Source organism: Tupaia chinensis, unplaced genomic scaffold, assembly GCF_000334495.1.
Source record: "Tupaia chinensis unplaced genomic scaffold, TupChi_1.0 Scaffold000074_1, whole genome shotgun sequence".
NCBI classification, from domain to species: Eukaryota; Metazoa; Chordata; class Mammalia; order Scandentia; family Tupaiidae; genus Tupaia; species Tupaia belangeri.
In genome coordinates, this window is record NW_006159534.1 from 1101647 (window position 1) to 1125302 (window position 23656).

General features: G+C 41.6%; 1 protein-coding gene across 1 annotated transcript in view; it reads left to right on the top strand.

Annotated features, from left to right (window-relative positions):
* The window catches only part of SOAT1 (sterol O-acyltransferase 1), a 90594-nt gene that overhangs the window by 17236 nt on the left and 49702 nt on the right, over window positions 1-23656 (top strand). Inside the window, exon 2 of the mRNA XM_006142314.3 lies at window positions 3217-3342. Within this exon, the coding sequence (XP_006142376.1) occupies window positions 3225-3342 (118 nt within the window). The 5' untranslated portion in view covers window positions 3217-3224. The remainder of the gene's footprint in view (window positions 1-3216; window positions 3343-23656) is intronic.

Consider the following 23656-nt stretch of genomic DNA (forward strand, 5'->3'; position numbering starts at 1 on the left):
ATTACCCCCCAGGGGGGATGGTCATGCCGCAATCTCTTCTCCTCCATTCTCCTCTCGGGATCTTGGGCACGCACGCACATGCGCCTGGGGTGAGTTTTAAGCCACTGGGTCTGGGACGCAAACCGCGGTTGACTACGTGGGAGTCCAGTGACATAGCCATTACGGTAACTGCTGGTTCCCGATACTGTTTATCTTTTTTTTTTTTCTCCTTTTAAACTGCTTTATTAATGTTACAATATGTAATCAACATCTTTTCATGCAAGAGATAAAATTCCCCTGCTGAGACTTACAAACTGGGTCAAAAACATTATATTCAATTAGAAACTGGTAATGGGAGACCCACAAGATACAAGTAACACCAAAAGATTTACAACAAAGGTACATCTGGAATATGTAAGTTTAAGAAGCAGGGGGTCTCTTACTAAGGGAAGACAGCAGGATTCAGGGCATAAGGCAAAACTCATCATGATGGCCATGGTGAGGAGGGTCAAGACTAACTGCCGCAGACTATGACTCAACTGCTTTTCCCTCAGCTTTTCCATCAGATGTCTCACTTCCTCCCCAAACCTCTCCATATTCTCTTTTCTCATCCTTGCCTGTGGCACTCCCAGCCTTTGCAAGGTATCCCATCTATACTGCAGAACTAGGGTGACAGAGGGAGGAGACTGGGGGCTGGGGGGTCTCAGCCGGGGCTTTCCTCACGTCCCTCCCTTTCCTTCCCCTCCCCTCCCCACGCCCCCCAGCAGCGTCCCTCACACCGACCTGGGCCTAGCCTTGCAGTCTCCTCCTGATCCTCGCCCTGAGGGGTGCTGCCAGGACACTTGGCCTCTCGGACCTCCCCCCTCTTCCCCCGCCACCTCCTACTTCTCAGGGCTGTTCCCGGCCTGGTCGCCATCCGTCGGGGCCACCGGGAGCAGGTACCTCCGAGAAGGCAGCTAGCAACCGCTGCCGCGTCTGACGCCAGAGCGAGGCCCCGATACTGTTTATCTTGATACTGATTGTCCTAAAATTAGGCTCTGATCTTGTTTTTCAGTGCTCAGAATGGCTCACCACTCTTTCTAGAAAAAGTTGTAATTTTTTTTTCTTTTTTTTTTTTTCCTAGGTTTTTTGTCAGAGGGCTTGCGTGCTTGCTGGAGACAGTGAGAGGGAAAGTCAGAAATCATCCCCAGAGGGATAACCATGTCACAATTCCTTCCTTCTCTTCCATTTTTCTCCTGGAATTTTGGGCACATATGCACATGTGCCTGGCATGAGTTTCAGACCACCAGGTCTGGGACTCAAACTGTGTTTGATCTTGTGGGAGTCCAGCGCCTTAACCACCGTGAAACTTGCTGACCCCAAAAGTTCTAACTTCTTAGACCTTTACAGTTTGGCTCTTGTACTCCTTACTAGTCTTTTTCCTCATCACATTTCTGTTACTAACTTTTATTTATTTATTTGAGAGGTTTTTGCCTTAGGGCATGGGTACTTGCCTGAGATGCAGAGAGACTGCGACAATCAGAGGGAAAGTGAGAAATCACCCTATAAGGGGGATGGCCATACCGCAGGCTCTTCTCCTTCATTCTTCTCCCAGGATCTTGGGCACACACACACATGCACCTGGTATGAGTCTCAAGCTACTGGGTCTGAGACTCGAACCACAGGCAGCCACATAGGAGTCCAGCAACATAATCACTATACCATCTGCTGGCCCTCTAACTTTTTATTTATTTATTTTATAATAGTTATTTTATTTAACTTTATTTGTTATTATTTTCCAGTTCGATCAGAGAGACAGAAAACGGGAGAGAGGGACAGTAAGAAAGTAAGCTACCGGTCTGGGACTTGAACTGAGGTTGGCCTTGTGGGAGTCTAGTGCCTTTAACCACCATGCCACCTGCTGGCCCCACTTTTTATTTTTAATAGTTAATCTTGTAGCTTGGATATGACTAATAGCAGGTTGAAATCTGGCTCTGTTACTCATTGTATGGACTTGGGCAAGTTACTGTAATTTGAAGAGGAGCAACCCGTAGCTTCCAGCAGCTGTCTGAATACTACTACCAGGTGGGTCCTGGTGTTGGTATGAGTCAGCCTGGCACTTAACAGCTAGATCATCTTGGTGTCCTTATGTTGAACACAAATAATTTCATACATCAACATCAGACAAGAACTTTCTGTGACCATGACAAATCAAGACAAAAGCAAGACCATGCCATAATCACATCTGAATACAGATGAAACATGAACATCATCCAAACCACAAAATATCAGTCATCCCCCCTGTCTAGGCTAATGTGAGTGATTGCTGCTGTCTTAGAGCCTGCACTTAACAGAGAGTTATTGTTATACCCAATCATGAAATGATCTCTGCTTTCGGACAGTACTCAAGTTATAATAACCTCTCCTTTCTAGTCCTTACCTCAAAAGCCACTTAACTAAATTCCCATTTCTCATGTCTTCAGTTTCCCATGATAATGTGTTCCTAATGAAACAACCTGTTCAACTGCAGGTGTGATCCTGGTAAGTAGGTGGAGGGTGTTGACAGTTTTCTCACATGAAAACAGGGGGTAATAACATCTTCTTTGCAGAGTTTTTCTGAAGATTATATTGTTAAAAGAACATAGAGCACTGAACAGGGTCCTCACATAGTAGATACTCGGCAAGAGTTTGTTTCTTGTTCTCTAGTAAAGTAGTCTGATTCAGTCTTGGTGTCCTGGACAAGGCTTACCTGTCCTTCTTTTAACCCTTTCTCTCACGTACAGTGCTCTGTTCTCATCCTTTAAGTCTTTTTCCAAGATGCCTTTTCTGTGAAAGCTTTTAAATCTGATACCAATCTGTTCTGTCTCTGAACTTAACGTATTTGTTTTTGCCCTTGATGTGGTTCTTAATCATACTCTGTGTTTGCGGCATCTTTGTAGCTAATCTCTTGCCATTTAATTCTCAATTTTGACATATCTCTGCCTTACTCAGCTAAATTGTGTTTTAAAGGGGAGGGGCTATATTTAAAGGAGCCTTTGAAACCAACCAGTTACTTCATAGGGACTAATTTCTTCAACTTTGCTATAGTACTTGTATTCAGAAACCTAGGTCTTGTCTCTGTTATGAATTGCTTAAACATGATTAAAGTAAAACAAAAGAAAGTGTAATCAGTTTTCACCTTCCCTGAATATGGTGGTATTGTGAACTTATTTAAACTGGATGTTTTAGTTCAAAGCTGTTTACATATTTTTTTCCTAGACAACACAATGATGGGTGAAGAGGAGATATCTCTGAGAAAGCGCCTATCAAAGTCCAGTGAAAATGTCGAGGAAGAGGAAGACCAGAGAAACCCTGCAAAGGAGTCCCTAGAGACACTTAGAAATGGTAAGCCTTTTAATTTTTTTGAGGTCAATTGTTGAAATAGAGAATAAATTCCATTTTCTTGCACAGGGATTGCTGTGTCTTTAGTTCTCTTTAATGTAAATACTTATTGACGACATAACCTAGTTTAGTACCAAGGTGTAAATCTTGAGAGAGGACAAAATTAGGGAATTTTCTTAGTTCTTATATTCAAGTTTGCTTAATACATAAAGACAGAAAAGAATATGACACAGTGCTTGTTGTCAGAGTCAAGGTTTATGAGTAGGAATGATAGACTTGTAAATGCATCTCTTAACTGATGTCATCTCTTGCATCAGGGTATTTATTTTTGCAGTGACATTTGTATAGGTTTGACTACAGCAGGGATTTGAAATTTGACGCATGTTTGATTAACAAATAGGGGTGGAACTTTCTGAGACAGGCTGTCTTTGTCTTCCTGAGACTTCCTGCATAAAGAAACGTTCTTTTTATTTTTCCTACTTTTTTTTTTTTTTTTTTTTTTAAAAAAAAGACAAGGTCTTGCCATGCTGCCATCCTCCTGCCTTAGCCTCCCAGCTGGAACTCTAGGTGCATTCCACCTTGCCCGGCTCTTTTTCAGAGAGGATCTTGCTGTGATGTTCAGGCCGGCCTCGAGTTCACAATCCCTCTGTCTCAGATGTGCTAATAGGCACAGGCCACCGCTCTGGCCTTTAAGTTGGATCAGGTATTAAATCTGGGCCTGTGTGGTCCTAGCCTGTGAAGCACAGTGTGTTAGCAGAGCATGTTGCCGCAGCTGGGCCTCTACTTAAATTTAATCATTATTATTATCTGGAGACCACTAGGAATGAAATGTTGCTACTTAAGTTGACACAGTGAAATTTATTGACTGTCAGACTCTTAATTAGATATTTATGATACGTTTATATTATCAGGTCATCGGAAAAGTCATGATGCATTTTTGCATAGAAACCCAGAAAAATATGTCATGACTTTTCGAGCAGCCCAGTATGTATGGACTAGGCTTTTCCCTAAAGGTAGGTCATACTGACTGGCCTTGTATGAGAGAGAGAGAGGAGAGAAAAAGGGAAAAATGTGCCCTTGACAAGGTCTTGTCATGGTATGATTCTTTTTCTCCAACTCTCTAGCTTGTTAGGATCCTGGCAAAGTGAGCAGACACATTAAATATATATTCCATAATTGAGAATGACAGAGAGACATGCATCCCCACCAGGGGCTTCATGCTGCAATCTTCCTTCAGTCTCAGCCAGCCCTGATCACAGGCACATGCGTGACCAGCGTGTGCAGGGAGGTCTTGGGACTCCAAGCCAGGGCCTTTCCCATATGGACCCACTTGCATTACTGGTATACTACTGCCTGGCCCCCAGGCTATTGTTACTGTGAGGTAAAATGGGAGAAACCTTCTCCTTCCATGATTTGGAGACTTAGTGATAACCTAGGTCTTGTCTCTGGTCTGAATTCCCATACAGTAGAATATTCATTTGGTTTTCTTTTTCTTCCGGTTCTTGGAGATAGAAAAATAATTTTTATTGAAATGCTCTGTCACCAAATATAATATTGGGTCATCAGAAAAGTCCTGATGTATTTTTCTATGCAAAAATGTGTCATGACTTTTCTGGTGACCCAGTAGTTCTCTTTGTGTCCCAATTTAAAAAAGTTTCATTTACCTTAATTTCCACATATTTGCAATATCTGTATTTTCTTAGTAGACTGAATTCTTTCTTTTTTTTTTGAGAGATTTTCTCTATAGGGCTTAGTTCACTGAATTTTTTTTTTTTTTTTTTTTGAGAGGTTTTTGCTATAGGGTGCATGCGCTCGCCAGACAGACAGAGAGAGACAGAGAGATAGAAAGCGAGAAATCACCCCCCACAGGGAATGGCCACGCCGCAATCCCTTCTCCATTCTCCTCTCAGGATCTTGGGCACGCACGCACACGCGCCCGGCGTGAGTTTAAGCCACCGGGTCCGGGATGCGAACCGCGGTCTACTACGTGGGAGTCCAGTGACATAGCCATTACGCTAACTGCTGGTCCCAGTTCACTGAATTTTAAAGAGAGATTTTTGCTATAAGGTGCATGAACTCGCCAGAGAGACAAAAAGCGAAAAATCGCCCCCTGGGGTAGAGGTTGGTCAGACCACAATCCCTTCTCCTCCATTCTCCTCTTGGGATTTTGGGCACGCACGCACATACTCCCAGCATGAGTTTTAAACCACTGGGTCAGGGATGTGAACCGCAGTTGACTACAGGAGTCCAGTGATGTAATCATTCCACCATCTGCTGCTCTCCACTTCATTGTTTTTTGTGTTTTAATGCAGATATTAAAAATTGAATTTTTAGCTTAAATCAAAAAGTATGATAACCTCCTTGCTTTAAGTAATGATTGGAAAATAAAGTGTGTTTCTCCACTTGAAGGTCGATTCACCTTGGGAGTAAGCAGAGGGGTAAACTGTGGCCTTTGAATAACAAGGGGATTGAAGGATGTTATTGTGACCTACCAACCAGGAACACCCAGAAGCTTGTTAGAAATGCCTCACCTCATATTTATTGAATATAAATTTCATTTTAATAAGATCTTCAGGTGTAGCAAAGGCAGGTTAAAGTTCAAGACAGTGTCATTAGTGTGGCTAAGTTGGGATATGCTTGAGATTCATCTGTGGATGAAAAGTAATTCAACAGACAAAACAGCTTCTTAGATCCTATTGTGGATCTACTAAACCAGAATCTCTAGGGAGGGCCCAAGAGTATTAAGTTTGAAAAAGTTTGCTGGGCAGTACTGATTGGCATTGGTGGTTGAAAACCATTGCTATCAAGAGCTTTGAGACTCAATTGTTTAGTAATTTATGGGTAGGATGACCTTATGTCCGAGTATGCTGCTTTTCTATAATAAAATGTGTTTTCCCTCAGAGATTTTTGCTATTGGACATGTGTGCTTGTTGGAGAGACAGAGAGAGACAAAGTAAGAAATCATCCTCCCAGGGGGATGACCACACTGCAATCCCATCTCCTTCTTTCTCCTCTTAGGATTTTGGGTATGCAAGCACACATACACACTCCCAGCATGAGTTTTAAGCCACTGGTCTGGGACTCGAACCGCAGTCAACTACGTGGAAGTCCAGCAATGTAATCATGGCACCATCTGCTGGTCCTGGTTCTTCATTCTTTTTTTTTTTAATTGATGAACAGTATTCATTTTATGTATGTGCCACATTTTGGGATAATAACCTTCTCTGACTTGATGTTCTTCTTCTGGACAAACTGTGGCAAGGATTGGGCCACTGAACACAGCCCACGGGGCAGGTGATAGGTGGCATTTATGAGGTGGAGTTGCTTGCCTGGGACTCTCCCAGGCTGGGGTTGTACAAAGGTGGCTATACCAGTATGGGGTCACTGGGTGGACCTGCTTTTACAACTTCAGTAGGCATGGCTCCAGTGGGGGCTGCGTGTGGTGGCCCTGCCCTCTCGTGGCAGTTCTCTGCCTGGCTCAGGGCTTTGCAGGACTTCTTTTGCAATCTAGGTGGAGGCACCCTTGCCCCACGGCTCATGCTCTCTGTGTACCCACATGGATGAAACTACGTGGATCATGGTTTACTGGCTGTGTGCTCTGGAAGGGTGACCAGTGTGGTCTACACTGGCCCTGTGCCTACTGGAAACACACCTGGGGCCACAGAGGATCATTGTGCAAAAATGCCAAGAGTGGAGACTTGAGGCAGTTCAAAGGTAGTGATTCTAGAGGTCCTGTAGGTGCTAAAGGCTCCTCTCTTGATATAGCTGGTCTTGTGGTGGCAGTGAGTACTTGTGTTGTCTTGATGAATAGTACCACCTGACTTCTGCTGACCCATACTGATCTCCTTATCAAAGGAATGCTAGGTCATACCCTTAGTACCCTCTTCAGAACATGCCTTTTCATTCTTTATACTATGGCTGGGCTGAAAACTTTCTGGATTTTTAAAGTTCTACTTCTCTTGGATTATGAATTTCACCTTTAAATTATTTCTCTGGGGCCAGCCCATGGCATGGTGGTTAAGGAAGTTGGATTCCTGTGTAGTTTAAGTCCTGGACCTGGTGGTTTGAGAGAAATACAATTGGTATGTGTGCATGCATGCCCTGAGTCCCAAAAAGATGGAAGAGTGGAGGAGAAGGGATTGCTGCGTGACTGTGGCCCATGTGGGGTGCTTTCTCCTTTTGTCTCTGTCTCTTGAGCACACATACCCTCTTGTCTTTTTTTTTTTTTTTTTTTTTTTTTTTTAAGAAATTCTTATTTATTTTAGTGGGTTTTTTGGGTTTGTTTCTGCAAAAGGGCACAAGTACTCACTGGAGAGAGATTAAGAGAGAGAGAGAGAGAGACAGTAGGAAGGTGAGATATCACCTCTTCAGGAGAATGATCACTTTGAAATCCCTTCTCCTCTATTCTCTTGGGAATTTAGGCATGCACACACATACACATGCCTGGCATGTTCTGGAGAGGTTTTTTTTTTTTTTTTCCGCTATAGGGCGCGTGCGCTCGCCAGACAGACAGAGAGAGACATAGAGACAGAAAGCGAGAAATCACCCCCCAGGGGGGATGGTCACGCCGCAATCCCTTCTCCTCCATTCTCCTCTCAGGATCTTGGGCACGTACGCACATGCGCCCGGCGTGAGTTTTAAGCCACCGGGTCCGGGACACGAACCGCGGTCGACTACGTGGGAGTCCAGCGACATAGCCATTACGCTAACTGCTGGTTCCCTGCCTGGCATGTTCTTTAAGTCACCGGGATTGAGACTTGAACTGCACAGTCAGCCATGTGGGATCTAGCTGCTTTAATCTCTGAGCCATCTGCCGGCCCCTTGTCTTACATTTTAATATAAGTATTCAAGGGACCAGCAGGTGATATAGTGGTTAAGGCTCTGGACTCTCACTTGTTCAACTCCGGTTTGAGTCCCGGACCTGGTGGCTTGAAATTCACTCCACATGCATGGGCTTGTGTGCTCAGAATTCTGAGAGAAAAATGGAGGAGAAGAGAGGGGAATGGGGGGGGGGAGAAGATGGACTAAATCAGAAATTGGTACCCAGAAGTGTTGCTATAACAGACACCTAAAGACACAGAGGCAGCTTTATAATTGAGTAATGGGCGGAGGCTTTAAGAGTTTGGAGATAAATGCTAAAAAGTCACCTACTCTGCCATGAATGGAGCACCAAAAGTAATTCAGGTGAGAGCTCAGACAGACCCTAGTAGCATGTTACTGGAAACAGGAGGAAAATGGAGCTTTGTAATAAAGTGGCAAAGGTTTTAGCTAACTGTAAAACACTTCCTAGTGGTTTACAGAAAAAAGAACTTGTGAGCAATGAAATCGGATATTTGGCTGAGGAAATATGTAAAATGTTAAGAGTAGCAGCATGGGGACCAGCAGTTAGTGTAATGGCTATGTCGCTGGACTCCCATGTAGTCGACCGTGGTTCGCATCCCAGACCCGGTGGCTTAAAACTCACACAGGGCGCGTGTGCGTGCGTGCGTGCCCAAGATCCTGAGAGGAGAACAGAGGAAAAGGGATTGCGGCGTGGCCATCCCCCATGGCGGGTGATTTCTTGCTTCTGTCTCTCTCTGTCTGGCGAGCACACGCGCCCTATAGCGAAAACCTCTCAAAAAAAAGAGTAGCAGCATGACTTCCCTTGAATGCTTATATATATATATACATACATACATATATAGATATGTGTATGTATGTATATATATATAGTTTTTTTTTCAGATTGCTATAACAAAAATATCATTCATTATATGACTTATAAACAGTAATTCATGGGCCAGCTGGTGGTGAGGTAGTTAAGGCAGCTGAATCTAACATGAACAACTGGACTGTTTGAGGCCCAGACTCAGTGGTTTGAGTAACACAGCAGGCACGTATGCACACATGCCCAAAATCCCTAAAGGAGGAAGAAATGGAGGAGAAAGGATTGTAGAGTGATCATCACCCCATGGTGTGTGTGTGGAGGGTGTCTGTTCTCACTTTCTTTCTTTCACTGTCTCTCTGAGTGCATGAGACTCTGGAAAACTAAAATAACTAACTAAATTAATAAATTAATTAGTTAATTAATTTTCACAGTTTGGAGGTTGGGAAGTCCAAGATCAGGTACTGGCAGATTTAGTATCTGGTAGCGACCATCTTCTGGTTCATAGACGATCTTAAACTACAAGGTTATGAACCAGCTTTCTGGCTGTATCCTCACATGGTAGACGGGCTTCTTGGGCCTCTTTTATAAGGACGTTAATCCCATTCATGAGAACTCCACTCTCATGATCTAAAGACCTCACATCTTATACCTTCATGTTGAGAATTAGATTTCAAACACTGAATTTTGAAGGAACACACACATTGAGACCATAATTGGTGGGATCTTGAATGTTTATGTAGGCCTTCAACACAGTTGTATACCTGTCTCAGGGAGAGATTTCACACATACAGAGAAGATGAAGTAAAGATGGAGCAGAGAGAAATTTGTGATACTGACGTTAATGAGAGTGGTAAGGCCACAAGCCAAGGAATGTTGGCAGCTATCTGATGCTAAAGAGCAACTGGTTCTACCTAGAATCCTCACAGAAATGCAGCCCTGCTGTGTGATACCTTGATTTCAATGTGGCCTCCAGAACTGTGAGAAAATTATTATTATTTATTTTTTTTAGAATGAATTTTCTAGAGGAACAGATTCTGGCTTCTAAGCTCTGTGCTTATCTAAATTTCTTTTTCTCTTTCTTTTTTTCTTTCTCAAGCCATCAAGTTTGAGGGTGCATTTTCTCGCAGGAGAGAGAAAGAGACCATGAAAGGGAAAGTGAGAAATCACCCCCCTAAGAAAATGGCCATGCCACAATCCCTTCTCCATTCTCCTGCCAGGATCTTGGGCTTGCATGCACACATGCCTGGTATGAGTTTCTAGCCACCAGGTCTGGGACTCGAACTGTAGCCAGCCACGTGGGAGTCCAGGGATGTAGCTGCTATGTGTCTGCTGGCTACTCTCCACAAGATTTTATATATTGATTTTTAAAAAAAATATATTTATTTTGTTATTTTGATTTTTAAATTTGATCAGAGAGACACAGAAAGAAAGGGAAAGTAAGAAAGCAAGCCTCCAGGGAATCAGCAGATGGTGTAGTGGTTACATCGCTGGACTCCCCACATAGTAGATCGTAGTTCAAGTCCTGGGCCTGGTGGCTTAAAACTCGCACGGAGCACGTGTGTGTACGCACCCAAGATCCCAAGAGGAGAATGGAAGAGAAGGGAATGTGCCGTGGCCATTCCCCATGGGGGGGTGCGTTTTCTCACTTTCTGTTTCTCTGGCGAGCACATGAACCGTATAGCAAAAATGTCTTTTTAAGAAAAACAAAAAAAGATAAGCCTCCAGGTCTGGGACTCAAACTGGTCCACCATGTGAGAGTCTACCACCTTAACCATCATGCTACCTGTTGGCCCCTGTATGTTGACTTTTATATCCTATAACCTTGTTGAACTTAATAGAGATCTATTAGTTTGTGTGTGTGTGTATGTGTGTGTTGGGAGAGGGTTTGTAATGTTTGCTATATATAAGATCATGCCATCTGCAATCTTAATTCCAATCTCCATGCCTTCAATTTAATTTTGTTGCCTAACTGCCCTCACTGCTTCTAGTATAGTGTTGAGTAAAAGTGATGAGAGTGAATATTCTTGTCTTATTTCTGATCTTTGAAAGCTTATAGTCTTTTCACCATTAAGTACAGAGTTAGCTATGTTTTTTTGTTTGTTTGTTTTTGTTTTTGTGGAGAGATTTTTGCTATAGGGCTCGTGCGTTTGCCAGAAAGACAGAGAGACAGAAAGCGAGAAATCACTCCTCAGGGGGGATGGCCACACTGCAATCCTTTCTCCTCCATTCTCCTCTTGGGATCTTGGGCAGTCACTCACACATGCCCAGCGTGAGTTTAAGCCACCAGGTCCGGGACTCAAACCACGGTCAGCTACATGGGAGTTCAGTGACATAGCCATTACACTAACTGCTGGTCCCAGCTATGGGTTTTTTTGTAGATGCGTATAATCAGGTAAAGGAACTCCCCCATGTTTCTCCTAATTTATAAATGTAGTGTATTTTAAAATAGCTTTTAATTTGCATTTTGTTAATAAATATTATAATAATAACAAGCACTAATACTGGTTTATTATGTGCCAGACACTGTTTTAAGTGCAAATACAAGTATTAGTTCAGTTAATGTATGTTAGTTCTGTTCACTATCACTATTTTTGTGATTTTTACCTAGGTACTGAATATGAGAGAAAAGCATGCCTTTTGTAACAGATTTTGACAGTCTGTTGCAAAAATGTGTGAGACTAAGCTGCCATCATTATTATTTTGTAATCATGCCCATTCATGCATTATATGCAATATACCTGTGTAACTGTTAAGCCTGACAGCTGAGCTTTGATTGAGTAGGTCGAGAGTACATTCCCCTGCCCAGCTACATGGTAAAAGCAATACGTGTTTATTTTTAAAAATTCCAGTAAGCAAAAGATTTTTCTCCTTTGATGAATTATTAAGTTTTTCGGTCAGAAAGAATGCAAATGGATAAGATTTTGGGTAGATGTTGCTAAATTGCCCTGTGGAAATAATTGTCCTACTGGTAACAATATGAGAGTGCCAGTTTCTTCAAACTGTGTCCCTTTATGGAAGATGTGACCTTTTGAATAATACATACAGCATATTGATGGGTGAAAAATTCATACTTACTTGAAAAATGCTTTGTACAATGAGAAATAACAATTAGCAACAGCAACAGTTTTACTGAATATTAGTACATTTTATAGCTTTTAAGATAAAAAGAATGAGTTTGAGTACCTTATTTTGTTATAGAAGTTGAGTCAAAAGAAGTGTAAAGATACTAGTTGAGACTTTCTTTGATAGCTTTTAAACTGTGTGTTTCTCTCTGTGCCTATTTATTCTATCTGGTTCTTACCTTGAAATTCTAACTTGTATCACTGATCTGTAGATATTTTTGTTTTCTTAGAGAAAGGATTTCAAATCAGCCACTCAAGCAGTCTGTCACAATTGGCTACTAATTGGCGTCTGTGTGGAATGTGGAGAAGACTCTGAAGCCCCAGGTCTCAGGGGGCACAGCAAGTGGTCCATCTGAATGGGGGCAGTTTCCTTTCCTTTCTGCACAGGAGAAGAACACATATCAAGCTTCCCTCATTCCAGTCAGGCAGTCTCGGTGCTTCCTACCTGGTTCTTATTCTTCTAAGACCTTTTAGACTCTAGGTATTTTTAATAACTTTATCAAAAGTTAAATCTTGAACTTCTGGGTTCTTAGAATAGGACTCGCTTTTAGCAGTTATTTAATTATGCCTCTCCCTGCAGTACATGCATCTGAGAGTGAAGTTAAGTGTCCTGCTTCCCAGTGAGACATTAATCTAGTGTTGGTGAAGCGTCTTTGATTTATGTATATGGCAACAGACTGGGTTTGTTACATTCATGTCAAAGAAAATATTCCTTCTTATAAAAAGGAGGTAAGTCAAGGACAGCTTATGGTCTGAGGGTTAAAGTGTTTGGACCCCACATGGCCAGCTGGCTCTTTTGAGGCTTGGACCCAGTGACTTGAAAAACTCGCCACACACGTGTATGTGTGCACAAAATCTTGAAAGAAGGGTAAGTTGGAGGAGAAGAGATTGTGGCATGATCTCATCCATTGGGGCTGATGTGTTTTCTTTTTTCTTTTTACAGAATTTTTTGCTATAGGATGCCCGTGTTTCTCGGAGAGACAGAGGCAGAAGTGAGAAATCACCCCCTACGGGGGATGATCACATCACATCCCTGTCTCCATTTTCCTCTTGGGATTTTGGGCATGCATGCACATGCCCCTGGCATAAGTTTTTTTTTCTTTTTATTGAGAGGTTCTTGTTATAGGGTATGTGTGCTTGCCAGAGAGACAGAGAGAGACAGAGACAGAAAGCGGGAAATCAGCCCCCAGGGAGGATGGCCACGTCACAGTCCCTTCTCCTCCATTCTCCTCTCGGGATCTTGGGCACGCACGCACACGTGCTCGGCGTGAATTTAAGCCACCAGGTCCGGGACTCAAACCACGGTCGACTACGTGGAAGTTCAGCAGCATAGCCATTATGCTAACTGCTGGTCCCCCTCCTGGCATGAGTTTTAAGGAGTTAGGTTCAGGACTCAAAACACAGTCAGCTATGTGGAAGTCCAATGATGTAACCATTTTGTCATCTGCAGGTCCCAAGGAGGTGGTGTGTTTTCTTGATTGCCCTTTCTCTCTGGTGAATCCATGGCCCCTCTGGCAAACTAAAGAAAGAAGGGAGTTAAATGAGTTATAATCAAATATCCATAGCAAACACAGAAGGAAACAAAACAAATATCTTATTGTAGAATGAGGAAGTGTCACAGAAATAAATTTTTAGACCCTTGAGGATTGGAAGAGATTGAAAGAGGACATTGAAGCCAGAATTATGAGTTTGCAAAGGCGTCAAGTTTAAGACAGCATAGTGTTATGTTTTGTTTGCTTTTAGGAAGGCTTAGGGTGGTTGTATAGATAGATTTGTGGTTTGTTTTTGTGGATAGGAAGACTCAAAATTGAAAAGGCCAGGACTTCAGAAAATTGGACTTGCAGTCTTAAATTGTATGTAGTTATTGACTAGCTACCTGCTTATGTGGATGACTTTGGGCGAATCTTAAGAGATTGTCAGTGCTTTGATGTCTTCATACACAAAGCCAAGGGCGGCAAGTGTGAAAGTGCTCTGTGAGTGTCTAGCACTGAGTTCATTAGTGTTTTCTCATTGATGGTGCTGCCAAGTCTTCTTTTCCAAATCCTAAGGTACCTTTATAGTTCCTTGCTGCATATCAATTGAGAATTAGAATCAACATGAAATCCTGTAATATATCTGTAGGTGTGGGTCTTCAAAAAGCTCATGGAAAATGCATTATGAAAAACCTATATAGATATCAAACATTTTTTACATCAAAAGAAACTTGGACCAGCAGGTGGTATGGTGCTTGAGTGCTGGATTTCTACAAGGCCAATTGGACCCTGTAGCTTGAAAATCATAACAAAGAAAGAGATAAATAAATAAATAAATATTTAAAAAAAGAAAAAGCACCTTTAATTCCATTTTCCATTAACTTTTTGAAGTCACTCTCTTTTTCCCCCTTTTTGAAATGAGAAAGATTATTGACAAGGTCTTGCCATGTTGGGATCCTTTCCTTCCAGCTTCTAAGTTAGCTACGAGCACAGGCACATGCTGCCACTCCTTGCCTGTTGAGGTCGGGCTGAGAATCAAATATGGGTCTTAGGCAGCCCCAGCCTCAAAGCAGCAGCAGCAGCTTAGCAGCATGTGCCACCACCGCTGGGCCGAACCTTCCACCAAGGTCTCTTGATTTTAAACAAGATCAAAGTTAATGGTAATAAGGCCTATTATCTTATTGCATGTATGAGCAGCCTACACAGTTGATACAGCTGTGGCAATAAAAGAAAATAAACCAGACTTAACTGTAGTTGAGTAATACAGTTCCTGGATTATTATGATTATAGAATAGAAATTGGTTTATAGCATTAAAAAGATTACAGATCAGTTGTGATTTTTGTGTCCATTTGTGGGTTTTGTAGATTGCCCACGATCATCTCGAAAATCTCAATCTGTTTTCCACTTGCTAAATAATTTGGGGCTGTTTTCTCTTACATTTGACCTTATTCAAGAAATACAGGATGCTTTGGTTTCATTGAAAAATAAGTTGTAGGGGCCAGCAGGTGGCGTTATGGTTAAAGGCACTGGACTCCCTCCCACATGACTGACTGATGGTGGTTTGAGTCCCAGACCTGGTTCTTGCTTTCTCACTCTCCCCCTCTCTTTCTGGTCTAATTAAAATAAATAAATAAATAAGTTAGATAAAATGATTCTTGATAAAAATAAATAAATTGTAGGGGCCAGCAGATGATGTAGCAGTTATGTGGCTAGACTCCATGTGACTGACTAGTTCGAGTCCTGGACCGGTGGTTTGAAAATCACACTGGGCGTGTATGTGTGTGCGCCCAAGATCCTGGGAAGAGAAGGAGAAGTGATTGTGGCTTGCCTGCCTGCTGGTGGCAAAAAGATTTGGAGCTCTGAGGGCAAGGGCTGTGGATCGAGAAAAGATAGAAAAGCGGAGGTCGGGCAGACAGAGCCTGGAGATGGCTGGGGCCCAGAGCCATTCTGTGCTCATTTTCTTATAAGGGTGGTAAAGCCACGTGCTTTTTATATTGATGGTAGCTGTGGAGCATCTAAACAAGTCTTTTCTGCCTTTCTCTGGTAACACTCAGCTTTCTTCTATCTGTAAAGCCCTGGTGTAGATTAAGCCTTTGCTTGGAGCTTTTGCATGCCCTGCAGCAAAAGCACAAAGACTATATGTCCATGTTTAGGCACTCCTTGCGTTGGCATCCCCCCAGGGGGTGATTTCCCACTTCTCACTGTCTCTGTCTCTCTCTCTCCAGAGAGCCCATGCGCCCTGGGCATGGGCAAAGACCTCTAAAAAAAGAAAACAAAACAAACATAAATTGCTGAGGGCCAGCTGGAGGTGAACTGGTTAAGGTAGCTGGATCTCGTACTGCTGACTGCGTGGTTTGAGCCCCAGACCCAGCCACTTGAGAAACATGCCGCTATGTCTGTGTGTGCCCAAAGTTCCAAAAGGAGAAACAGGAGAGGCAATTGTAGTATGTCCATTCCCCATGAAGGGTGGTTTCCCTTTCACTGGCAAGAACACACACACCCTATGTTAAATTTAATGAAATAAATTGCTGAAATATGCTTAAACAGTCATGCGCCAATAAATGACTGGGATGCACTCTGAAAATTATGTTGTTAGGTGATTTTATTCATTGTATAAACATTGTAGAGTGCTCTTATACTAACTTAGATGGTATAGCCTACTGCACGATAGCGTATTATAATCTTCGGAGGCCCCCATCCTACCATCCAGTATGCAGCCTGTGGTTGACTAGAATGTTAAGTGGTATGTGACTATATATTTTTAAATAATTATTATATTTAACTTTATTTATTTATTTGTTTTAATTTAATCAGAGAGGGACAGAGAGAAAGTGAGGAAGCAAACCTTCAGGTCTGGGACTTGAACCACAGTCGGCCATGTAGGAATCCAGTGCCCTTAACCACCACCTGCTGTTCCCTATGACTGTATTTTTAAAAACTTCGACATAATCTATACACACTGAAAAGAATTTATACTATAAAATATCATAAAGTAATACCCCTTTAAGGAATCACGTTATCCTTTCATTCTGCATGTGGGATTATACTTAGAATCTCTTTTGCAATTTGCTTTATTTTTTAAAATGCTTAGCAAATCCTGCATATCTTTTCATTTAGTATATGGAGATGTAATTTTTAAAAAGAATTATTTATTTAATGTTATATATTCATTCATTTATTTTAATTTGACCAGAGAGAGACACAGAGAGAGGGAAAGTGAGAAAGCAAGCCTCCAGGTCTGGGACTCGAACTGTGGTTGGCCATATGGGAGTGCCCAGCGCCCTAACCATCATACCACCTGCTGGGCCTGGTTTTATTTTTTTTTTTTTTTTTTTTTTTGTTAAAGGGCATGCGTGCTTGCTTGAGAGACAGAAAGTGAGAAATCACTCTATGGGGAATGGCCACACTGCAATCCCTTCTCCTCCTTTCTCCTCTTAGGATTTTGGGCACACATGCACAGGTACCCAGCATGTTTCAAGCCACTGGTTCTGAGACTCAAACTGCAGTTGTCTATGTGGGAGTCCAGCACCTTAACCACTACACTACCTGCTGGCCCTTGCAGGTGTAATTCTTAAAATGTCTTTTGTAGAATTTTTGTTACACAGTTGCTCGATAATTTATTTGCCTCTGTTGATAAAAATTTAGGTTGTTTCCAGGTTACAGTATTACAAACAGTGCTATGGAAAACATCCTTGAAACAATAACATGTGGGTTTCTTTCTTTCTTTCTTTCTTTCTTTCTTTCTTTCTTTCTTTCTTTCTTTCTTTGTCTGTCTTTATTTTTTAGAGAGATTTTTGCTATAGGGTACATGCACTTGCTGGAGAGACAGAGACGAGAGACAGAAAGCAAGACATCACTCCACCAGGGGAGATGGCCATGCCACAGTCCCTTATCCTCCAGTTTCTCAGGATTTTGGACACACAAGCACACGTGCCTGGTGTGAGTTTTAAGCCACTGGGTTTGGGACTTTAATTGCGGTCAATTATGTAGGAATTCAGTGACATAACCATTACGCCACCTGCTGGTCCCGTGGGATACATTCTTTCTTTCTTTTTTTTTTTTTAAGACTTATTTTATTCATTTGTTTATTTCATTTGGACCAGAGAGAGACACACACACACAGAGAGAGAGAGAGAGAGAGAGAAAGCAAGCCTCCAGGTCCAAGGACTTGAACCACGGTTGGCCATGTGGGAATCCAGCACCTTCAACCACCATGTCACCTGCCGGCCCCAGGATACATTCTTAAATGTGAAATTGCTGGTTCAAAGGATCTTTGCATTTAAAATATAGATATTACCAAATTTCCTTTTGAAAATGTTTTGCCAGTTTACACTCCATCTACTGCTTTCCCACTCAGCAATATGAGGGGATTTCGAAATGTTTATGAAAGAATAGAATGAAAGTACAAGTTTATTCTGGTGCAGAACTTTTACCATGGACTCCAACAGTGGAGTTGAGTAGTCATTAAGTAGTTGTGGACTGTATGGCCTGCAAAGCCTAACTGTGGTTAATTATGGAAAAAAATCTGCTAACCCTTGATCCTAATTTAGAACTATATTGTTCAGTGTGGCAGCCACTAAAAGTACACTGTTCAATACAGTTGAACACTTGAAATATGACTAGTTTGAACTGAGACATGCTATAATTGTAAAATATACCTCAGATGTCTAAAAACTCACATATTTTTCTTTTCATTTTTTAAGAAAACATTTAAGTTTAAAATACTTTTCCATGAGAGAGGTAGAGAATGAGAACGGGACAGGGATCCCCATCAGAGTGTTAATGCAGTGACCCACTTCAGCCAGCACAGGTTGTGGGCACGTGTACACACCCATTATGTACAGGGATGCCCTGGGACATAAACCCATGACCTTGACATGTGGGTCCGGTGGCATTAGCTCAGTGCCACTGTCTGGGCTCCTCTTATTTTTTTTTTTTTGAAGAACTTTTTCTGTAATAAGGAAATTCTTTGACTATCTTGTACTTTGGATATTCCTTAACTAGCTAGTTGTCTTTTAACTTTGCTTATATGTGTGTCCCTTGCCATGTTTAGTTTTTATGTAATCAGATATTCCTTTATTGCGTCTAGGTTTTTTGTCATACGTCCAAATCATCCAAAATTATAAAACAGATTTATTTTTTATTTTTTGCTTTTATGGTGCTTTGTTTCCAAATAGTCCACTCATCTGAAATTCTTTAATAAGTGAATTAGGGATCTAATTTTATATTGGGTCATCAGAAAATTCATGACACATTTTTGCATAGAAAACCAGAAAAATACATCATGACTTTTCCGGCGACTAAATAATTTTCCAAAATGGCTAGCCAGTAGTTTCAACATTATCTATTACATTTTTGATTTTGTATAAATATTTATATTACTAACTCTCATTTCTTGTTCATATTCCATTTATTTACAGAAGCACAGACATGTGATTAGTTGGAAATTTTTTAAGGTTTTTGGAAGTCAGCATATTAATAGAATGTGAAAGATAGATTATGTTGTTTTAGCTTCCCTTTTACTCTGTGTGTGTGTGTGTGTGTATAGAAGACGTGTATTTGCCAGAGAGAGACAGAAAGAGGGAGAGGAGAACACCCAGCCATGGGGCCTGGTCATGACACAATCCACTCTCTGCCATTTCATATCCATGTCTCGGGAGAGCAAGGTGACATTGGGATGAAGAAAATTCTCAGACATAGTCAGTAGGACTTTAAGAAAATAATCGGGATTTCTAGGGCCAGCCTGTGCCTGATTGGTAAGGTGGCTGGATTCTATTTGCCTGTTTGGTAAGGTGGCTGGATTCCATTTGGCTGATGGTACAGTTTGAGTTTTGGACTGAATAGTTTGAGAAGCCCTCCATGCACATGTGCACGAGTGCCCAAAATCCCAAAAGGAGGGAGAGATGAGGAGAAGGGATTTTCATGTGACCGTGACCCATGAGACATGGTCATGCTTTCTTGCTTTCTCTCTCTGGTGAGCACATATGCACTCTGGGAAATTAAGCTTAAAAAGAAAAGAAAGAAAAGAAAAGAAAAGAAAAATCAGGATTTTAAAACGAGCTTGAATATCTCTAGGCAGTAAAAACCTGTCTGTGCCTACGCATTAGCTAATTTTGTACTCGCCACAAGTAGACAAAGAAGACATTTGTTAAAAGAACTGAAACTTGGAAAATGGTAATTAGTCACAGCTTAGCACTTTTTAGTCATCTTTAGACTCGTAATCTTTGTCAGTTGGCTGACCTTGATTTTTTTTCCCTCTTTTTCTGTAATGCTGCAGGACTGGGGGTCAGAAGACGTGGGTTTTTTTCAGGTTCAGATGCTTCCTGGCTGCGACAGTGTAGAAGATGTTTAATTTCTCTGAATCCTAGTTCCTTTATTTTTAGTGTGTGTGTGTGTGTATGTGTGTGTGTGTGTGTTTAATGCCAAATGGTCCATGCATGTGCATGAGAGAGAGAAAGAAAGCACCCCAGATGGGGCCTGGTCACACTACAGGCCTTTTTTCTTCAATTCTCCATCCCATTAGGATCCTGGGCGCACACATGTACATGTCATATTTTGGCATAGTGTTGTCATTGGTATTTGTCAGGATCAGTATTTAGAGTAGGCCTGTTACCTTAATTACTTCTGCAGTTCAGGATCAGAGAAGGGACATAGTCGGACAGTGTCTGAATGTGTGGCATAGCGAGATCAAGAAATTTTAAGTCTAGGTGGATGAGAAAACCAAAAAAACAGTCTCTGTCAAAAGAAAAGTTGTCTCTCTTCCTATGTTTCTCTTCTTAGAAATTTTCCCAGAAGACTTTTTATGTCTCATTGGCAATAATTAGATTACAAATTATGCTGGCTATCCTTTTGCCTCTCTTCTAGAAGACTGGACTATACATCTTTAATTTTTAAAAATAAATTTTAAAAAATTGCTAGAGGACACATGCACTTGCCAGAGAGAGAGAAAAGGAAAATAAGAAAGTACTTGTTCATTCCCCAGCATGATCATTCCTGGGGAATGGTCATGTTGCAGTCCCTTCTCCATCTCACTCCTTTTAGAATTTTGGGCACACAGGGATACACACTTTGTGTGTGTTTCTTTTCTTTCTTTTTTAAAGAGAGATTTTTTTGCTACAGTGTGTGTGTGCTCACCAGAGACATAGAGACAAAAGAAAGTGGGAAATAACTGCCCCAGCAGGGGTGGTCATGCCGCAATCTCTTCTCCATTCTCCTCTCAGAATTTTGGGCATGCACACACACGTGCTTCACATGAGTTTTAAGCTACTAGGTCTAGGACTTGAACTGTGGTTGGCCATGTGGGAGTCCAGTGCCTTAACCACTATGCCACCCGATGGCCCCCACCCTGTGTGTTTTTCAAGCTGCTGAATCATGCATTTGGCCATGTGGAATCCAGCTCATGTAACCACCAGGCCATAGGCTCATCCCATCTTAATATTATATAATTAACATACTCCTTTGTCTTCTGTGGTTCTGGTAGGATTTGTCCATTGGAAGGCACTGGCAGGAGGTCTGAGGGCATAGAGTGAGGTGGGTGTGTTTTAGGTTCCCTCCTTTCTGGGTAACCATTACTCCTATGTCTTCCTATGTAATATTTTTCTCCAAGGAGATCTCTCTGGATTTCAGTAATCATTTCCCTCCTATGCACCTATGCACCATTAGGCTTTAGGGTAGTAACAGCTTTCTTAATGTTTGTTTCCAGTTCTGTAATTTTTTTTTAAAGAATTATTTAATTCAATTTGTTGTTATTGTTATTTTTAAAAATTTGACCAGAGAGAGACAGAGAAAGGAAAAATGAGAAAGCAAGCCACCAGGTCCAGGACTCGAACTGTGGTTGGCCATGTGGGAACCTAGTGCCCTCAACCACCATGCCCTGCCGGCCCCATCCAGCCCTGTAATTCTATGCTGTCCTTTGTTGCTTTTCTTATAACTCTGCCCACATAAAAGGCCCATTTTAAATTTTTCTGTAAGTCAGCTGGAGCTGGTCATCTTCATGCTGCTCATACTTTGATTTTATTCTGGTAAAACAATTTTATCATACACCCTTGTTGGGGAAGCAACCGGCGGTGTTCACCATATCTATGTTACATTGTGAAAGATCTTTTGTACACGTGAGGGGACTTAAAGAATGTTTGTGGAAAATGAAATTAAAGTAGAAATTTATTTGGTGCCCAAATTTTTGAAATTAGCAGGTTTTTTTATAATACACGTTTTCTATGAACATTTTTTTTTTTTTAAGTTTGCTATAGGGCTTGTGCATTCTCCAGAGAGAGAGAAAGTGAGAAATTACCCCTCAAGAGTAATGGCCACATTGTGGTCTCTTCTTCTCCTTTGTTCTCCTTTTGGGTTTTGGGCACACACAAGTACACACCTGACATAATTTTCAAGCCACTAGGGCTGGGGGCCTACCTGCAAAGTTGGCCATGTGAGATCCAGCCCCATTAACCACCATGCCACTTGCTAGCCCTTCCATGAACTTTTTAAAGATCCCTTGTACTTGTATTTATTTGCCCACCAGATTCACAGCCATCTAGAACAGGACTGACAAACACAGACATGTTCGTTATGTTTTTGGTGCTTTCTCACACTACAACAGTAGGGTTGAGTAGCTAACTCATTGTAAACTAGATGGCCTGCAAAGCCAGAAATACTATCTGGGTTGTTACAGAAAAATTTTCTGGTCCTTGATCTTGATCTAGAACTACATTGTTCGGTGTGATAGCCATTTCAATATTGTTGAGCACTTGAAATGTGGCTAGTCTGAATTGAGTCACGCTATAATTGTACAATAAATATATACAGCTGATTTTAAAGACTCACATATCTACTTACATATATTTTTTTTCAAGTTTACTTATGTTTTCCATGACTGAGAGAGCCAGAAAGAGAAAGAGAGAGCGAGAACACCTCCTGGGTCTCCGCACTACAGTGTAGGCCCTGGCCTCAGCCAACCATACATCATTGACACCTGCGTGCTTGGTATGCTCGGGGAGGGCTTTGGACTTGAACTGTGAAGCTTCCCACGTGGGATTGTTTCCCAGGGTATTGTTTTACTGCTGCGCCACTGTCTGGCCCCTTTGCTTTTTTTTTTTTCTTCAAAGTTTATTTTATTCACGGTAGAGTGTACCTGCATACAAATGAGAGAGGGGGAGGAACACCCTTCATAGGCTCATCATACTTTAATCTCTTTCTCCAGCCCTCTAGTTCCTTCAGCTCTTGGGCACGTGTGCACACGTTGACATGTTTTCCAGCTGACCCAGGGGTCAAATGTGCAGTTTGTCATGGCCTCCAGCATTGCAGCTCATGTCACCACTGTCTGCACTGCCATTTAAAACATTTTTTGCTTTTTTTTTTTAATGTGATTCCTAAGAAATTTAAGATCATACATGTGATTCATATTATACTTCCATTGGACAGCACTGATTCAGAATATAATTGGTAGCCTAGAAAAGTAAATAGATAAAAACTGCCCTTGGGCAGAAGCCTATTAAATGCAGAATTGTAGAGTAAAGAGAGCTTGGCAGTTAGTGGTGTTTGGCCTAAGTTCAAGTCCCACAAAAGTCAATGAGTCTTCATATGATTACTTTTACCTGGAATAATCTTTCAAGCATTTGTTCACCATTATTTTTCTCTATCATTTGAGACTTGGCCCAAATGATGACTTCTGTCGAAAACCCTTCTGTGTATTGTAATTTTTTGTTTTCATGTTTCCCCCAAGATCCTAATGTAGGGCTTGGAATATGATATAGCCTGATACTCTGCATGTATGGGGTCTTCAGTGAGTTTTTATTTGCTGAGTAAATATATAAGTTGAGTGAATAAATGTGCTAACAGCTTAATGAGCTTGATTATTTGTCCTTTTCTTTTGAAACTTTGACAGTAGATTTAGCATAGTAATAGAAGTATATGATTGTTATGGGGAACAGATTTGGTGCAAATCAGTGAAGCAGCAAAAAGGCTTGACTCCCTGGGGCTGTTAGTGCCCGCTCTTCACATTTCAGTTTTTACTAAAGGTATCACTGTGTGTGTGTGTGTGTGTGTGTGTGTGTGTGTGTGTGTTTGTGTGTTTTAAGAA